The 20,871-nt window shown below is 35.8% G+C and overlaps 1 protein-coding gene across 4 annotated transcripts in view; it reads left to right on the top strand.

The window, feature by feature from the left end:
* The window catches only part of CDIN1 (CDAN1 interacting nuclease 1), a 275,096-nt gene that overhangs the window by 92,306 nt on the left and 161,919 nt on the right, over window positions 1–20,871 (top strand). For all 4 annotated transcript variants that reach the window (XM_037742369.1, XM_037742367.1, XM_017539511.2 and 1 more), the window contains exons 6-8: window positions 11,088–11,167; window positions 11,525–11,574; window positions 16,708–16,775. In XM_037742369.1, the coding sequence (XP_037598297.1) occupies window positions 11,088–11,167; window positions 11,525–11,574; window positions 16,708–16,775 (198 nt within the window). The remainder of the gene's footprint in view (window positions 1–11,087; window positions 11,168–11,524; window positions 11,575–16,707; window positions 16,776–20,871) is intronic.

Raw genomic sequence — 20,871 nt, 5'->3', positions numbered from 1 at the left:
CTCTCTCTCTCTCTCTCTCTCTCCCTACATAAAAGAATATATAATTATGAAAGTGTCACATTCCCCTTTTGAAAAAGCCATATATGTTTCTCTTAACCTTACCATGATCTGGCCTGTCAGGTGAGAATACGATATCTAATAAAGGCTCCTTAATAAACGTATGCTTGTGGTGTTGGAACCTGCAACGATGCAGAGATGTTCAAGTGTTATTATTTACTGCAGTGTTTGCGCAGGACGGCGAATCCTCTGCTGCAAATGGCATTACAGCTGTGATGAATGAGCATTAGGGTAACTCATTTTAAATGTGCTTGATTTATTAGCGCGGGGGTCTCCATTTCCAGCAGGTCAATGCTTTACTGAAACACACAAAGTCATTGTCAAGGTCAGCCTCTTTATGAATTTTTTAAACAAAATGCCTTGATCACATTTCAGGTCCTTCATAGAAAGGAAAAACAGAAAGGAATAGCTTTTGCAAAAAGATTTCTTTTAAAAGGCCAAAGGCAATGTTGGTCAAGCTTCAATTATGATTCCTAGTAAGACAAGAACCTTAATGTTCACTGTTTGCCTTCGGGGATGTTTATTACACACAACTATTTTGCAGAAGCAGCGTCAAATCTACAGTATAAAACTACCATTAGGCAGAAAAATCAATCAAAATGCCATTAAAGTGGAATAAGTTGCCAATATTGCTGATGTGGTTGCAGGTCCTTTGATTTTCTTTCAGATTATTAGGCACAGTCTAGTAGTGACTTTGTTAAGGGAAATGAGTGTTGTTCAGAAGTAATATGTCTCTTGGCTTCATAAAGTTTGTGGCCTCATATTTCCCAGTTTATTGATTATCCATTATCATTTGTCATGAGGCGTCCTAACTCAAGGGGAAAATATAACTCTCTTTTTCTTGCTGAACGGTAGTGCTGTATAGATCTGTAGAAAGGTATTTCAGATGTACCAATCTCTGAGAAAAATGAGCAAAGAAATAAAGCAATGAGTGTGCCTTCCAGGTCTGAGCAGTTTAAAGGGTAGATTTCTGACAGTACTTTGTTCTCACATCAACCTTTTTTCCCCTCACAAGGAAGAGAGAAGTTCGTGAGGCCACCGAAACACTCTAAGCTCAGGGTACTGCAGCTGTGTGTGATAATCTAAATGTGAATGTTCTTATTATACTGGCATAATGGTGCTTAATTTATAGATGTTTTTGGTTCATAATCATTTTTATTGGTGACTATTAACATTTTTGTCTGCTAAAGTCAGCAAAAAAATGTAATTAAATGGTTCTTTTAATTTACACTTAATTGCTGCACTATGGGAGTAATTTCTTCAGTTCTTAAAAATGGATTAAGTTCCTCATCCCTTTCTTCAACTGTTCTGTTGACCACAGCCACTGTAAAAAATTGCCATGGGTACAAAATGTACATCATCTGTTTTCTATGGAGTAGTTTCTAGCACTTCTCTGTCATTTCGGGCGTCCAAAGGTGATGCATACAGAACGAGTATTGCTGGTAACTTTCCTTGGGAGACTAATTGCACTTCTCCCTTAATACACTTTGTTTCTAGGAGCCCCAAGAGCTTGCAGCATGCCTCTTTGTAAACCCTAGCTCTCACTTTGGCACAGTATTGTGCTGCCATTGTGCTCTGCGGACTTGCTGAAAGATTAATTACAACTGAAGAAATGTATCTTTTAACTGTCTTATTACATAAAGAATTCATAGTGAAGTTAACGTCCGCATAATTTAATGATATACGGATTTTAATTATATAGTACACTGTTAATTGTACAGCTATTTTTAGATCAGGCTACTAACTTGTTCATTTAAATGAATAGCTCATTTGCTTGAGGGACCAAAATAAAAGCTTTCTTGAAAACTCAGAAAATCTTGAAACCTCTGCAAAAATATGTTAACCCGGTAGGATATTTTTATGGTATTTGTCTCTCTCTAAAATGAGAGTGACCTGTACCTCGCCTTCATTGCATAGGTTGTCTGACACATAGAATTTTGACATTTTTTTTTGTACCTAATAAAGTGCAAGGAATATAGATCTCTGTGTTGGATAATGGGCAGAAATTGAATAGCTGTATTTTCCTTGAAAGTTGTTGAGATTTTTCTCAGGAGAATTAAACGAAAGTTATTTCTGAATAGAAGCGCTGTCCCTAGCTATAATTAGTCACATGGGTTTAGTTCCCAGGAAATGTTCCTTTCAACGTACTAAAAGTGTGTGAATTTTCATATCGTTTAACATGCCTTGAAATTTCATCTCTGCTTACCTACCTATCCTTCTCCTGCAATTTAAGATATACAGTTTAGGTTGTTCTTTCCCATTAGATTCGGGAGTCTGCCAGAAAAGAACACACTTTTGTGTCCTCTTTCCTTGAGTACTTCCAATCCTGGGCAACATTTTTAATGACTTAGAATTAACTGCTTTCTAATTATGCACCGAGGCAGACACCATGATGTTGTATGGGTCTTTGCCAGCAATTGGAAACACAGGAGACATAAATGAGCAGGCTACCAGAGGGAATTATTAGAGAAGCTTCTTGAAGTCATCAACTTGCAAAGCAGAGATTTGCCCTTGTGTCACTGAATAATACGGACTTGGTCATACCAGTAGCCTCTGTGGTATTACCTTTAGAAGCATCCAGTTTTCTTTCTTTTCATAGACTATAAGACATTTGATCTTGTCAGGCTTTCTGGATACCCCAGCAAAGTTTGGTAGGTCTTCGCTGCAATGAACTATCTCCCCTGATTGAAATGGGAGTTTTCTCTTTGTATCTCACCTTTCGTGTTGGGCCCCAGTGAACCCACAAGAGGGCTTCTCTTCATTATGTGGCCCTATATTTGCTCTACATGGAGCACCATCTTGAAACTTTAATTGCTAAACATATGAATTGGAGGCAAATCTAGGAGGGAGGAGGGAATACTATAGAATCTCTTACTACTTATAAAAGTACTGTGTAACTGTTAACCAAAAAATGTGTGCTGGTAAGGTCGTTGCACATACCCATGTCAGTGATAAGCACTCCTCTTTGGGAGATGAGTCATTAGATGTTTTCACTGTTTATCTAAAGATCCATTGTATCCTATGAGAAAGAGTAGTCTTCTCTTTCCTTTGGTAATGTGTTCATAAATTTCTTCAGCAGTTTGTTGAGTAGCTGTTTTGTGCAAAGCAGCTTTGGAGTGGTAACAGATAAGTATTTCTGCATTTAAGCAGCTTGCCAGATACCCTGACACAAAGAATTTCTTAATCCTCCATGTGAACCATGCATTCTCAAAGGGGGTGAGATTGTGTAAACAGATATGCAGCATATCTGTGGCATTAAAATTTCATGGGGGGAGCAATTAAGAAAAAAATAAGAAGTCTCCTGAGGTGGGCCCTAATGAATTAAAAAAAAAAAAAAAAGGTTAAGAAACATCTGTGTAGACTAAGTAAGGGCCACATAAAGCTGAGCTTGAAATCTGAAACCTTGTAGCCTCACCACCAATAATAAACTTGTGAGATTTCTTTCTTATCTTCTTGGGGGTGACCACATGAATAGCGTCAATCTTCTTCCATGTGAAAGCTCCCAGATATTTAAAGACAGTATTAAGAAAATATGACACCTTTTTATTGTGGCATGGTTTAAAATTTCAGCATCCTGATCAATCTCTTGTCATCTGTTGACAAAGTAACATTTAATCAAGTGCCCAATGATTGATACACAATATGAGTTCTCTCTGTTCTGCACTCTGAGGAAGAAGAAGGTAAACATTGAACTGGGCTTCAAAGTTTTAGCTGAAGGAAAGACAGAAAAAAAATTCCAGATTTGGAATATGTGTATGTGAGTGTGGAGAAGAATTAAGTATATTCATGGCATTAACCAGGTGCTTAATCAATATTTGTTGCATAAGGGTAGATGGCGTATAGTGGCTATAAGGCTGCAAGTTGCCTGAGACAAGGTTCCAATCCGTCTGAAAAACACTTGTGCTTTGGAGACAGTCTTCCTCTTGTCCTTACATAATACTTTTGTATTTGATAGCTCTAGTCTGTTATTTCTTACATGATTATGTGCTAGTTACAGAGAAGAATTTAATTTGTCCCTATAGGATTCCCTAATGTTAAAATATCTTTCTTATTCAGATTGCCAAATGGGATCAATCTGCTTTAGATTTCACTTTTATGCAGTGGGAGAGCCAGTGGGCTAGTGCTTAGAATTCTTCTTGAGTAGTAGTTCCAGCTGCAAGGGCGAGTGGGCTCCTGCAGGCCACTGGCAATACTGAAATTGTGCAGGAAAGACACTGGCAGGTCAATCCCTATGGAGATGTAGCTTGGGACCTTAATGACCATGATATCCAAAGGCCTTAAATCAGCATTGGAAGAAAAGATGAAATACTAGTTGGTATTTAGGCTTTGCTGTCTTGGAGCTTAGCCCCTGGAGCAGCCACATGAAGAGGAAAGCTCCTGGTGTACCTTGGGAGTATTGCCAGCAGCACTTTCCATATCCATTCAGCTGTTCAATTGCAGAGACCCTGTGTACGTGTTTTTTAAGTGGGGAGAGAACTAGGCCTTCACGCCACAGCTCTGACTGTGTATGAATTGACCTTCTCATTTTTATCCCTATGTTTGTCCTTCCTTCACACATCCTTTCTTCTAACTGCTGCCATCCAGGACACAGTCAGTCCATACTAGTTCCTCTCTCTTGCTTAAACCTATTTGAGATCTTAGATTAGGGATTCCAACTATATACAGTTTTATTTTCATTTCAGTTCAAGTGCAGCCTAATCAAAAGGCATTTCTTTTCCACAGGCAAGTCTTTCAGGGTCTTGAGAGCACAGATGATTCACCTGCTTGTTTGCCTTAGTTTCTTCTAGCAGTAGTTGGCTGATTCTCTGATCTGATGCTAAGGAGCGCAAGAAAACTTAGTGAATTCTAGGGTGACTCTATTGAAAGCACTTTTAATATGACAAGGATGAAGAGGGAAAATACAGTTTATGAGCATAGGAGACACAGAGGATAGAATAAGATCTTCTAACAGATGTCTAATGTGAGTTTCAGAGGAGAGAATAGAGGCCAAAGCTATAATGACTCAGAATTTTTCAAATTGGTTAAAGGTATATATTTTTAGCTTCATGAAACTGCTAATTCCAAGCAGGCTAAATACCCAAAGAGCCACATCTAAGCACATAGTGATGAAACCGTTGAATGTCAGGTAAAATATTAAAAGTAATCAGAGATAAAAAGGCAAATTACATATATAGGGATTAGTGTTAGACTGATGTTAGAGTTCTTATAAGTAATGATAGATCCCAGGAGACAGTAGAATCTCCAAAGAGATGAATTAAAATGACCTTTAGTCTATAATTGTACACTATGTTATATTATTATTCAAAAGTGAGAACTAAGTACAGATATTTTCAGATAAGGCAAGACTAAAACATTTTTACTGCTCGGGGATTTCAGCTGAAAGAACTAATAAATCAGATGTTTCATTAATAAGGATTTTGAACCCAAAAGCAGAGAATGGAACTCAAGAAACTATACCAAAAAAGAAAATATGGCAACTGTGTTGATAAATTTAAATAAACATTGAGTGTTTTAAAAAATGGAAAACAACTCTTAGAGCTATCCAGAGAAACAGAACGAATAGGAGGGAGAGAGGGGGGTGTGTGTGTGTGTGTCATTGTTTTTTACAATTATAGATGCTGATAAGCTTCAAGAGTTAGAGTTGGCAATCTGGAGACCCAACACAGCTGATAGTGTTGTCCCAGTCTCAGGTAAAGGGCTGAGAAGTAGAAGAGCCACTGGTTGTAGTTCCATACGGAAGGCCAATGGGCTTGAGACCCAGGAAGAGCCAGTGTTTCCATTAGAGTTCACAGACAAGAAACAAACTAATGTTTCAGCTCAAAGGCAGAAAGAATTCTTCCTCACTCAGTCTTTTTATTCTATTCAGCCCTTCAATGGATTGTGTGAGGCCCACCCACATTAGGGAGGACAATTTGTTTTACCCAGTTTACATTCATATTTTAATGTCATCCAGAAATACCCTCACAGACACACCCAAAATAATGTTTGGGCCAGGTGCGGTCACACATACCTGTAATTTCAACACTTTGGGAAGGTGAGGCAGGTGGATTGCTTGAGCACAAGAGTTCAAAGCCACATGGAAAAACCCTGTCTTTACAAAAAAATACAAAAATTAGCTGGATCTGGTGACATGCACTTGTAGTCCCAGCTGCCAGAGAGACTGAGGTGAGAGGATATATTGAGCCCAGGAGGTTGAAGCTACAATAAGTTGAGATCACACCACTGCACTCCATCCTGGGCAACAGAGCAAGACCCTTCCAAAAAAATAAAAAGAATATATGACCAAATATCTGGGCACCCCATGGCCCAGTCAAGTTTACACATGAAATTTAACATTGTAGAGACTAATTGGGAAATTGTGTTAACAAACAAGATTGTTGAACAAAAGTAACAGACACAGTAATATGGAGGCTGATAGTAAAAAAAAAAAAAACAGACTGTTACTTCATTTCCATATATATATTTTAAAAGTTATTGAGAAGCTCATTAGCTGAATGACGTATTAAAGGGAGGCTTCCTGATTGGAGTGAATGTGTTTCAAGTTATTTATATGTAAAACAACAAAGATGTTACTGTTAAAGATTAGATACTGATTCAGTTTAAACATTTTTTTGAGAAAACAGCTAAAGAAGTCATTGTAGAAGCCAGAAATAGTGGCTGACACTTATAATTTGGGAGGCCGAGGCAGGTAAATTGCAGGGAAGGTGGAAGGGAGGGAGGGAGGAAGAAAGGAAGGGAGGAAAGGAAGGAAAAGAGGGAGGGATAAATGTAGGATGTATTATTTCCAAGAGAATAAGAATAAAAGGAGAATAAAGAAAACTTAATTAACTAGAAGGTAGGGAAAAAAGAGGAGAAGGAAAGATTAGCAGAACACAGGAAATAAGAGAGTAAAAATAAGTCTGAATGTATCCGTTGTAATGAATGTAAACAAGTTAAATTCACATTTTTAAAAAAGCATAGATTTTCAAATTTGATTTTAGAAAATCTAACAAAATACTATTTATGAATCATTCCTAAGACATAATGACACAATAAAGTTTGTAGTAAAGAAATGGGGAAATCAGTACAATAAAAATTAATGTTAGAAAAACTAATAACAACAACAAAAAGAAATGGAACACCAGATATGTGAGGCAGATCCTATCCAAAAGAAAAGTGTTGCAGAAATATTATTACTAGATAGCATTAAACTTAAGAGAAAACCTTTATTAAAGAAAGTCTTGACTTTACCAAAAGATATACTTACCAAGAAGTCCATGTATAACAAATGAGAGTGCAGGCATCCAATAGTGTCGTCTCCAAATACAGAAAGAAAACATTGGCAGAATTATAAGGAGAAACCGACACCTCTGCAGTAGTAGTAGATGATTATTTAATATGTAGTTGAAAAAAAATAACAGATACAGAAGATTTGGAAAATACAATTAAAATCTTAACCTGCTAGACGTATCTAAATCTTGCAGCCCAAAACTAGGAACTTCAATTTTTTGAAGACATATAAAACATTAACAAAAATGATTACATATAAAAACAGAAAGTAAAACAACCCATATTAGTATAAACATCATAAATTAGAAACAGCAGAAATCCATGTTTTTAAATAATTTTTGGATCAAAGATGAAATCATGGAAACTAAAAACTATAAATAAATGACAACAAAATTCTAGCTTGTAGCTGAAGCAAAATTTAGAGGAATGATTATAGCCTTGGAAAGTGTATTTCAAAATAAAAAACTGAAAATGAATTCTATAAAAATAGTAAAAGAATAATGTAGCAAACTCAAAGTGGGAACCAGGAAATAATGATGAAAAAGGATAAATTAAGTGAAATTAGAAGAAAAGGTACAGTAAAGAGGAGCGACAGAGCCAATGTTTGGTCTCATGAAAATACTAAAACCAACCTTTAGCAAGACTGAGACATTTTTTTAAAAAAGTTTATACAAATTAATATGAGACTAAAACAAATTTATTGCAGATTTGGAAGTTAGGTCAGGGTGGTGAGTGCATAGATTTTTTTATATTAGTTCTTTATGTTACAAATACTTCGCAATGAAAAGATCATAATCTTAGGTGGTATGCCTTAGTCCAGGCATTGCCTATTTATTCCCTGTCTGCTGTAGCATGCTTTAACAGGTACCAAGTGTCTCCTTTTCTTGTGAATCTAGCTGCAAGTGACTCATTCATTTCTGCTTTATACATGCTTTGTAGAAAATTGTAATCCTGCCCATTGTAATCCTAAAGTGGCAGAGGCAAACTGTGAAATCAACAGAATAAATGAATGCCTCTAGCAAAGTTTGAGGAGAACAGGAATCCTGTCCATGTACGGTGAAAAAAGCCAGATATAAATTCGCCAGAGCTGGTCTAGGAACAGCTTCCATAAAAGACACAGGCTTTCTTGAGGCATCTTAGTACTGGCTATGGCAAGGTTGTCAAATCACATTTACTTACCTGGTTGATGTTACTATTCATTTCTGTTGAGCGGGCAGTTCCTAAACTTCAGAATATGTGTGTAGAAGGAAGTAGGTTTACACTCTCTGGCTTGATTTGAAACACCAACACACTTTCATGAAGCCTGAATGGAAATTGCTGTGTGTTTGGCAGATACATCTTGGGTCTGCAGCACAGGCATTGACTTCCTAGAAGAACATTCTCTCTTGCTCTAAAAAAAAATGGTGGATTGCAAGAAGGGAAAAGACTTTTTGTTGAAGTTAAAATGAATGTGGACTCAATGTATGCTTTATACTAGTATTACATTTAAAACAACTGACTTCCTCTGGCAAGTTTCCTTTCATTTGAATAGGATTTATTCAACATATTCAATTTTTTTTTAAGTGTATTGCCTATGATTCTTAATCCTGATAAGTATACCACTCTTCTAAAATTTATATTGTGAAGAAAATTATATCATCAGTTTCTTTTTTCTTTTGATATTTCCCTTTTTGGCTGAAAATAAATGACCTACTTTTCTTATGTCCCAGAGCATTGTCCCTTTTCTTTTTTAAAAAAAAGAGCTTTTGTTTTATGATTTTAGCAATGAGCTTGCATATAGTTTGGTTTGAGGTCTGTAATTTTTATAGGATAGCATTATTAGTCATGACCACTTATGTATTAGTGAGCTCTTCCCCATATGGGTATGAGAATTGCCATTTACCATGACCGGGTCCATACAGGTAAGGTGCTACTATTTCCTTGAGCCTCTGTTGGCATTATGGACAACATAAAAGAATGTGTCTGCCATTACCATGTGGTGACTCGAGTGGCAGGCCAGAGAGAGCTTCCTCAGAGAAGGTGATGAGAGCTGTGGGCACTGCTTAGGACCCCTCTGACTGGCCAGTCCTTAGAATTTCTCAGGCCTGGGAAAACCGAGTTTACCAGGCATATGATTTTTAATACTATTGCTGCTATAATCTTTTCTTTTATAAGACGATGATTCCCTGCTTCCTATTCCCAATATTTGTACCACTTATCAATGGTAATCATTTTCAGAAATAATTGAATCCAACCCTATGGTTTATATGAAGTAAATGCCCAGGTCTGATTTGATTCTTACTGTTACTTAAACTTAGCAAAATACTGCTGTAGTTTTTTCCCCTAGAGACCACACAAGAACACTTTATTTAGATAGTCAGCTTAAATAATATTTTCACTTTCTACAGATAGCAATGGGCATTGAACATGGGAAGCTATGTAACTTGCCAAGGTTGCAGAGCTAGTTGTAGAGACAGGGCTGGATCAGATAGCTGGGTGATGCTCTTTTGGAGATTACATATGGCCTTTTCATCTACAGTGCAAACACATGTTCATAAATGGCTAAGTACATCAGCGTTGCTATAAGTGTGCAGTTATATGACTAAGAGTGGGCAGTAATTAAAATAATTGTACTTCATTTTTTTCTTTGCAGACTCAATACTATTCTTAAGTGAATAAAATATAATTTCCTTATTTATTTCCACAGTATTTACTAACATTTATCTTATGTGTCAGTGTTCTTATAGTATAGAGCTTGATAAAGAACATACTCTTAAACAAAATAAACAAGTTGGACCCCATATTGTCTCAGAACTTGAATGATGTATACCTGTGGTCTGTATTTTATTAATTAGATAATTATTCAGTACGCATTTTAGTTTGTGCTTGTGTGAACCAGACCATAGGCCATTTTGCTAAATTGTGGTGAATAGTTCCACTGGAGGACTTGAAAGAATCAGTTCCTAGGCAGCACCTGACTTAGCTTCAGCCTAGAGACCTGCCCATCTCCCGTACATTAAAAGGAATTCTGGCTACTGTGGCTGTCACATGCCTAGTGAGCAGTGAGGTCAAGATCTCCTACCTTGCTTTTCAAAGGATGCCACCTTTATCAGATGCCTTCCTTATTGCCCTCTCTTCTTCTGTAGCAGTTCCCTTGGGGTTCAACTTAATTTGCAAGTTGAGGCATATTTTGGGTAGAAAATTTGTATGTGGGTCTCTCTGTGTATATTTTCCTTATTTAAGATTCTCTCAATTCAGGCAATTTTACCTACTTTCCTCACTTGTGGAATGGAGATGGGATTTTATGACAGTTGATGAGAATTATTTTAGAAAGGTTTAAAATTAGAAGGTTCTTTTTTGGCTGAAAGTCATTTTCATTGGTATCATTGAAGTCTTTGAATCTGACCTGTCTTCATATACATATGCTTAGTTATAAAATACCTACCTGCAAAAGGTAAATATTTTCTTTTCTGATTTATTTTTCCCCAAATGGGCTTTTGCTAAGCTAATTTATCTACAAAAGAGACATCTGCTTTAGGTCTGTACTTGTTAATTTACCTTGGAAAAATTAGGTCATTGTCAAATCTGGCACTGTGGCTTATAAACTTGGCAAAATGGTCTAATTAAAAGCTTCTGTTAGATTATAGAAAAAGGAAAAAATGATTAATGCCAGTCATATTTTTGTTTTCATGGTTTGTGTATATGTAGGTATATGTCACTTCTCATGTTGCATTAAAAGTATGTTGACTATCTGCTAACAGTTCATCTCTTTTCTTCTACAGCCTCCAAGTCTGTTATAAATAGTATGCTACGGGACCCTTCTCAGATTCCAGATGGAGTTCTAGCAAATCAGGTCTATCAGGTATTAATCACAGCTGTCTATTTTCAGTGGCAATGCTGTTATCTGCCTAGCAGAGTAAAGGATTTTAAACCTCATTTAATTACTGTCATCATAAACTATCACTGAGGTCAGGGTGCACCATAAATGGCAATGCAATATTTGCGAGAAGAGCATTTCACTTTTTAATAGCTTGCTTTTATAGTGAATAAAAAGCATGCAATTTTTGTTTTCTGTGATTAAATCTGAACAGCCTTCTGATAGCTTTCTTTTTTGGGGGGTGGTGGAGGGAGGAAAGTAATTACTGCTTTTAGGTTACTGTTTACTGTAATAGTTTTTGTAGTTGCCCCACCCCAGACCCCTTTTCTTATTTGTCTGCAGTGCATTGTGAACGACTGCTGTTATGGACCACTGGTGGACTGCATCAAGCAGTATCCTTTCCCATAAAATTTTAGGTGCACAATTGACGAGCTTAGACTCAGTGGAGATGTGTCTAGCTTTAACCTGACATAAAGTTCTGCTTCACAAAACACATTTCATACTCTTCTATTTTACATTCAATCAACTGGAGGGTCACTACAGACCATTCTTTTCTGCAGCTTAAGGACTATCAGACCACAGGAAGATGTCAGTTCATCAGTTACATATTCGCATGCTTATTTCAAACTGCTTGGTTTTCAGTGAGTTTAAAGGTACAGAGTCATTAAGCAGGTAACGTAATGTCTTGGAATGTATCTAACCATCCCAATGAACATTTTAAAAAAATATAACAAATTTCCACTTAAAATGAGCCAAATTTTGTTGAATTTACTCGAATAAATTTAGAGCTTGGAGTGAAAAGAGGTTGTGATTAAAATGCTTCCAGAGACATCACATGTTAAAGGCAATAGATTCTTAGTGCTTAAATGCTGATTAGAATCTGAGCTGGCATTTGGAGTCCTAATAAACATTTTTAGAGGAATCAAGGTAACTTTTCCTCCTGGCATAAATTTAAGGTTGTGAAAACAGATGTCCAGTCATTTTTCATTAAAGACATGGAGATTACTAAAGAGTGAATGTTTACTTTTTAAAACAGGATTGGGCGGACAGTAACTACTTCATGAAGTAGGATGTTATTAATCAATAAATTGAGTAGTACTGCAGCAACAGAGTTTTTTGATAATCCTCAAATAAAAGTGCTATTTAAATGGTAAATAATGAGGACTATTTTTGAGAATAATTTCTATATGAGTCGATGAATTTCACTCCTCTTAATAATATAAACATGTCCCTCCTGGTATGGATTATGTTAGCGTGGATGGCACTGTGACTAATTGTGACTCAGTAATTGCCAGTCAGGAGACTTTTGCTGGAAACTCCTACTAGTCAAATCGTGTACATGTATACGTTTATATTCCACTTTATTTCACAAAGGCTTAGAGTCAGTAACATTTTTAATAAGAAAATCATGCTTATATAAGTAATCTTTGATAAACAATCTTTTAACAGAGCCCTCTTACAAGAATATTCAGCATTGGAAATACAGACCTTTATGTATTTATCCTCCAAGTCTGTTTCTCCAGTCTAGCTTAAATTAGTAAAAACACAGCATTATCCTAAGCTCAGCTTTTATTAAACCAAAGTGAAATTGTACTTCCATATTCAGTGTAAAATTAATGATAGTGATAGAAATTGTAGGAGTGCCGACCTCATGTTGCTACACTGATAAAGTTGAGCACATTCATATAACAACTAACACCATCTCAGAGTATCTGGGGTTGAATTACATGTTAATTTTAAAGCACATAAAATAGTTAAAAATCAATTTAAAGTTAAGGTTTTAAAAGCCTAATGTCTTTTGAAGGATTGCATATTGATTTTAAATATAACTATCTAATTATGTATGCATGGACTAAAGTATGAAGTCAACTGCTTTGTAAATGCCAGGAGGCTATTTTTTCAGTAATAGTTGAGATGCTTACGGGAAACTAGATTGCTGTATGGCTGGCGAAGAAAATGACTTGTGAGGTTATTTACAAGTTTTGCCCATGGTCACTGCCATACATCAATAATAGGTATTATTATAGACAAAGTCTAAGTGTTTTTGCTTATAGAGCATTATAAATTCTGTTTGGAGTATTTTCCTTACATTTTTGCCATCATTCACTTTCCTTTTCTGGCTGTGTTATTGCCAGTAGAATTTAATGTAGTACATGATTTCAATTGATAAAGATAATGACATATGTCTGTAAATTACATTCACCAAGTAGATTATAATTTTTGCAGTTTCATTATGTCTGTTGCCAGTAAAACTACAGATTTTATGTTTTCTTTTCTAGACTTTGCATTTTATATATGTTTATATCAAGCAAAGCATAATTAAGAAACATACCTGTCCAAAATTTCAAATTGGTGATTGCTTTTATCATGCAAAACAAAACAGGCTGGAAGTTTACAGAGAAGCTGATTCTGTCTTTGCACTGAAGTAATAGCAGTTTCATATAATGTCTAAATGCACTTGCATAGATATTTCCTAGACTGATCAGCAATAATTATTTTATTTCACACTGAATAAAAATTACTGGTTTTCCATGTGAGTAAATGTGCTGTTTGTGTGTTTTTCTGATAATTCAGTAATATTTACATTGCTTACTTAGTAAATTACATCATGCTGTGAGAAAGAAAGCACACATTCGGTAAATAAGATAGGCGCTAAACTTTCTTAGTGCATTATGAAAATGTTGTATTTGTGTAAGTAGAATATAGTAAATTGGCCCTTTACTAGTAAGACACTATAAAAAGCACAGTTAGCAAAGTGTATATACATTATCATTGTGCTTTCTTTTTTTTAAAAAAAAAATCTACTGTATTTCTCCCTATGCAGCCATGCCTACCTACACCTTTCCCACCACAATTCATACTCACCAAGGAAAAAAATGTGAGAAATGAGCCACCTCAACTTTCCAAAGTATGACTCCAGGACACAGCTATTAGACGAAAGCATAAACTGTGAAGGAGGGAAGGATAATGATACAGGAAGCTTCAGATGCTGTGGGTTTCATTTCTGTACCATCAGAAACCTCGGTTTCATGATTCAACATTTTAGATGTAAATAATTTACAACAATAAAAATGAGAGCACATTTATGTGGAATAGAAGTAAATAATTTAGTTCTAAAATGTGGGATGTCCCTAGTAATGAGAGACCATTGAGAGTTATTCGTCAAATGTCTTCAACGGAATCTGAAAATGTGTGAAATTTTGTGATTTAAAAATGTGTTTCCTTTATTCTGTTTCTCCTTAGAAGTTTTAAAAGCACAGCCATGTGCATTGGAGGGTAGGGGACAACTGGAGGAAAAGGCAATAATGATGACTTAGGGCCTGTTTGGCTGAAACATAAATGGTCACATCTCTTGAATTCTAAGATTTAAACGATAGTCACCTGCATGTGTTAAAAAAAAAAAATGCAAGATAATTCTCTAGAATTTTTTTGTTGTTTTTACAAATAACATAGAAGTTTTATTTAAGTTGAACTCAGGTAGTACATGATCAGAATCAGCTTCTCTAGTAAGCCAAGGAGTGACATGACCAGGTTAGTATTATCAGTGAAGGTGATGATTCACATATTTATTACCAAATGCTTTTGACTCATTTGAAATATTAGAGTAGGATAGCATTCTTTTTAGACTTTGTGCAATCTCATCTGTTTGGAAAATACACCAGACTTCCATGTTCCACTCATGATTTCATTATTTACCAGCCATGGGACCTTCAGCAAATTCCCCAGCCTTACGAAACCTTACTTTCCTTAATTGTAAAAATGTGTCTAATAGGCTGGGTGTTGTGGCTCACACCTGTAATCCCACCACTTAGGGAGGCTAGATGGACAGGTCACTTGAGGTTGGAAGTTTGAGACCAGCCTGGCCTACATGGTGAAACCCTGGTATCTACTAAAAACAAAAAAATTAGCCAGGCATGATGGCAGACACTTGTAATCCTACCTACTCGGGAGGCTGAGGCTGAAGGAAGAATTGATTGAACTCAGGAGGGAGAGGGTACAGTGAGCCAAGGAAAAAAAAATGGGGGGTGACTCCATCTCAAAAAAAAGGGGGGTGACTAATAATAGTATCTACTCATGAGGCTATTCTAAGATGGTATCTCAACGTATTTAGCACAAAGGCTTCATGAATGATATTTAAGAAATATTAGCTATTATCAATTATTACATAATTTTAATACTTTTTGAGAAGCTATATGGAGGTCATAAACATAGACTTGGCAGAGATTTTGTTGTTATCTTCTTTGCCACTCATTGACTGTAAGCCCTATACAGGTTTCTTTCTAAGCCTCGGCTTTCTCATCTGTAAAATAAGTATTATTTGTGAGGATAAAATAACCTACTTAAAAGCACTTAACACAGTGTCTAACACATAGTAAGCACTGAAAAATAGATATTCATATGTATATCTATTTATGTACATATATGTATGTACACATACACGAGAAGACTTTTGAAATACCCTCTATACCCACACCCTAATCCACAACTCTTTACTAAGATGTCTTTCCTGCAGATTACATGTATTCTTAACAAGTCATTTGTTTGGCTTGCAAGTTGCGAAAGTTCAACAACAGTTGATTGGAAGTGAAACAAAGAAGTTTCTAAATGTTAGCTTGATGACAAATGTGAATTCACAGAAGATTTACATAACTCTCTAAGATTAGGAATTCTTCTAGGACAAAGGCTGGCTAGTATTCTTTACTGTACTTAGTAAGTGCTTAACAAATGTGTGCTAAGTCAAGTTGAGGGATTTTAATTTTTTAAAACTTTGTATAATTTTTTTAAGAGATGGGGGCCTTGCTACCTTGCCCAGCAGGCCTGAAGTGATCCTTCCACCTCAGCCTCTGGAGTGGCAGGACTTACAGGCACAAGCCACCTTGCCCAACCCAATTGAAAGATTTTTAACACAGATTAAGGTACGTTTAAATGACTCTCCTTCTTTTCAAAATAAGGTACACATCCATTTAAAATCTTTGTTTGCCAAAATGTATATACAAAAATTATAGAAAGAACAGAACACAGTGGCTCACACCTGTAATCCCAGCACTTTGGGAGACTGAGGCAAGATAATCACTTCAGCCCAGGAGTTTGAGACCAGCCAGGGCAACATAGTGAGATTCTGTCTCTTAAAAAAAAAAAAAAAAAAAAAAAAATTAGCCAGACATGGTGGTGCACCTCTGTAGTCCCTGCTACTTAGGAGGCTGAGGTGAGAGGATTACTTGAACCCATGAGTTCAAGGTTATAGTGAGCTATGATTGTGCCAGTATACCCCAGCCTGGGCAACAGAACAAGACCCTGTCTCTAGAAAAAGAAAAAGAGTTTTAAAAAATTATAGAAAAATGCTGTCAAATTATTTAAATAAGGGGATGTGTATAGAGATTTCATTCCTCAAAGTTGTGGACTAAGGGTGAAAATGGCTGCTAAAACCACCTCAGTTTTTCATTTCATCTCAAAGTATAGACCTGGTATTAGCATTTCCTGCTGGTATAATTCCGCCTGTGTTACCCCTTAACTGAAACTTCCAGTGCCATTGGTCATGAGCATGAAGTCCTGCTGAGAGACATGCTTCTAGAGAAAAACCTGTCCTTCCTAGGTAAGTATTATTCACATCTTCCCTAGCTTGTGTTGTCTCCATGAGTGCTTTAAATACATGTTTTAAAAATCTTCCACTAAAGGAAGAGTGAATGATGATTGATGCTGTGCATATTATCTTTTATTGATTTGGAACTGAGCAGGAACTCAGTTACCTAATCTCCTATATATACAGCACATGCACAGGCTTGCAATTAATATTTTATAGAATAAGTGGCTGAAAAAATGCTTTAATATCTGTTGCAGTATTACTTTTGGTATCATGAGATATTAACCATAATCTAGGCCTTATGAGAAAAAGAAACAAAAGAAATATTGTCTATGAAATGTCTTATATATTAAAAAGAACAGTTAGAGAAATTCATGTTCGGTATATTTGTCTCATATATGGAACCGAATAGTACTTTCACTTGAATGCAAAATATTAAGCCTTATATTATTTTCATGCCAAACGTTCATTGACATCATGGATTTATTATGATTCTTTAAAAATCCCACATGTATTCATGTGTTTGTGTATTACAGATTATTATTTCTTTCAACATCCCTTAAGCATTAGAAATTACGCCTGAAAGGACTAGACGTATAATAAGTGGTCACAGAAACCATAAAGTACTCTACAATGAATTAATTTCTCTTCTCCACTTTAAATGTGGTAATTTGTAAAGGCCTCATATAAGTCATTTTATTTTTATACAGATCTGTTTTATGTAGATATTGAAGAGTCTGCACAATGTTTATTTTAGGACATACACAAAAAATAGAACAACATTGGATTACATAAGTTTTGTTCCAAAATGGGCCAGGAATTGGCCAAGGAAAACCAAATGCAGAGAAATTTCAAGTAAGGAAGAGGTGTTTAATGAAGTCCTATAAAGAATCTATTCTAAATCTTAATGTTTGATATTTTTATTAATAAACTGTAGAATAAAAATGAATGTATTACAAGATTGCTTTAGTTTGAAGCTTGGAGATGTCATAAATATCCTCTAGTTAGGGTTAAAGAAAGTTGATTAATTAGGAAAGTGTTCTCAAGTCACTAAATTAAATTTCAGTATGTAGAAGCAGGAAGTTTTTTCATATGGGGACAGTTGAATTGTTCAGCCTATGGAAAGAGGGTAAGTTGGAAGAAATCACCTTTTAAAAGTCTAATCAAAAGGAAAATATGTAATAGTTCAGAACCATTTGGAATGAAAGACCTATGATGCACTATGAGATATGTTTTGGAACCAGGTAGTTCTGGTAGTATTATGAAATAGATGATCACAGCGATTACTCGATAGTGGCCAATATGGCATGGCTAAGTCTATTTTGTTGTTTGTTTTAAGCCACCAACTAAGCAGCGTCATTTTCAGAGCTGCTTAGCATCACTCTCTGGGCACCATCAGCCTATGGACAGTCAGGTCTTCAGCCCCATTTCTTCGTTTGGCCTAGCTTTTGTCTGCTTCCTTCTTGAGAACTAGCCGATCCCAGCTGGGAAAAAAAGCAAAGATTGTAGATGTGGGCTAAGCTTAGTCCCAGTCCTCAACTTACTTGAACTTGAATGTGTCAGATTGGATTCACCATGGCTGACAAAAGCAGTGTAAAAATGTGGTCCGGGGTCATCTCTACTTGCAAACAAGTACAGAAAGGGGACTTAAAATTGAAATTTATGAGGCTCATCTGTTTCTCTGTGCTCTAGAATCTAGAGGTAATTATTTTATGGAAGCACACTCAAAGAGGATATTTAATTGATCTTTAAAAATAAGTGAGATATAGGAAGTTTATGCAACCCCAGTCCTGTTTTAAAGCATTTCCTCATCAGCATACAAACAAGTTGTTAATTCTTTGTAGTTTAATGTAGCACTGAATTAATATGTTTGTGGTTGAAACATGAAAATTGAAAGCTTTGTATGGAATATGGTAATGGGGTTGTTGTCCTTTTACCTTATAAATAAATATGGCTTCACAGAGATTAATTAGATTAAAAGTATTGTGCCAGGTAAACCTAGATAGATCATTTTAAAGCCAACTGTGGAAAAAATATTGGTAAATAAATAGCCCACTGATTGTATTGTTTCTTGTTTACATGTGTACACCTTGAATTTTGTTGCAGAGACATTGCAAACATGTTTAATTTATTTTGATCCTTTGCTAAGTAGAAGTAAAATATCCTTCCCTCCCCTTTTCTGTCTCTCTCTCTCTCTCTCTCTCTCTCTCTCTCTCTCTCTCTCTGTTGTTTTCTAATTTGGACTACATTCAAAAGATAAATATTCTCATTTTTTAATATATTAACCCTTCTTAATTTAAGAATTACGACTGTCTCTAAAATATTTTACTCATTTTAAATTTTCCACACATTGTGCTCTGTATTTATTTTATAAAATGTATATTTTATTTGACCTCTTATCAATAGAAAGGAAAAATAAAAGTAAATCTCTTTTTCTCTGATTCCTTCTTAAATTGTCTTGGTTTGTAACTACATCCTGAGCAATTGTACAGCACAAGATCTAGCCGGGCACTATAGGAAAGAAAAAAAGACGTGTTCTTATCATTGAAGATTTGAATGTACTGATATGAGTTCATCCTGTCTTTTAAACTTATCCAATTTGTACTTCCACACATAAGTATATTATATTAAAACAGGTAAAAGTTGAATACATGACGTTCGTTTCTCTAAAAAATATTTTTCATGCACATATTCATTTATTTCAAAAATAAGTTACTAAGTTGGATAATGTTTTAGACACTAGATAAGTCAGATGAAGTGTCTTCTTTCATGGGGTTATGGTCCAGTAGGGAGACAAGCTACAAATGAACACAGATAATTTCTAGCAATTTCAGAGAGTCCATGTAATTCTTCCCTTCATTATTTATTCATTCTTTACAATTAACTTTTGGTGTGTTCTCTGCATGCCAGGAACTACACTAGTTAGTATGAAGTGATTGATTGTAAGTACTCTGTGCTGTGCCCCCAATGCTCATAGCCAAGCACCCTGTGATCCAATGAGAATGCAGTTTTCTTTCTGATCCAGTGAGCATGCATCTCACCTAGTAGGTATTCACGTGATTGTCTTGATAATGAAAATAAATACTCAAAGCGGTTATGCTACTTTCATTAAACCTTTCAAAGACAGTTACAAATTATAGCAATATCAATCACTACCCTTTACAAATGAAGAAAATGATGCTGCCTCATGAGCTGCTTTTTCCTGAAATAGTGATGGAATTTTACCTAATCATTTGTTCTTTCTCACTGGGATCTTCCTGCCGTAGTGTATTTCTAGGATGGCCACTTGACCTCATAGGGTTGGCTCTCTTGCCAGTAGCTAACAACTCTTTTAAGTACTTGCTGTGGGCAGACACCAGTAAGAATTTTAAAGAAACTTGTAAGTTGATGAAAACATGGAGCCTTCTGGGAAAATTGAAGATAAGTTTCAGTACATGTCAGTAGTTCTTTCCAAGGATAAGTAATTTATAATTAATATTTCTTGGCCGTATCTCAGCACTTTGGGAGGCTGAGGCAGGAGGATCACATGAGGCCAGGATTCAAGAACAGCCTGGGCACCATAGGGAGATCTAGTCTCTACAAAGAATGTTTTAAAAAATTAACCGGTGTGGTGGCAGGCACCTGTTCCCAGCTACTTGGGAGGCCAAAGTGGGAGGATTACTTGAGCCCAGGAATTCAAAATTACAGTGTACTGTGGTCGTTCCACTGCACTCCAGCTTGGGTGACAGAGTGAGACCGTCTCTAACTTAGACAGACAGACAGACAGATAGATAGATAGATAGATAGATAGATAGATAGATAGATAGATAGATAGGTAGATAGGTAGATAGATAGATAGATAGATAGATAGATAGATAGATAGATAGATAGATAGATAATCAGGATTTAAAATCTCAAAAGAGATGAAGAACTTGCTGCCCACTCCTAGGCTTGGCTGCACAAAAAACTCTTCAAGTTTAAATTGAACAATAAGCATTGTGATCATCCCATTACCTCTGCTAAGGGTTTGCTCCATGTCTAATATTGACAAAACAGAAAATGTATTTTATCTACTGGTAGAGATATGTTAACTTGTATCTCTCTCAAGTGATTAATGAGACCATATTTT

This window comes from Cebus imitator, unplaced genomic scaffold (assembly GCF_001604975.1).
Source record: "Cebus imitator isolate Cc_AM_T3 unplaced genomic scaffold, Cebus_imitator-1.0 Scaffold119, whole genome shotgun sequence".
NCBI classification, from domain to species: Eukaryota; Metazoa; Chordata; class Mammalia; order Primates; family Cebidae; genus Cebus; species Cebus imitator.
Note: the sequence above shows the minus strand (reverse complement) of the source record. Positions and strands in the feature narration are given on the sequence as shown.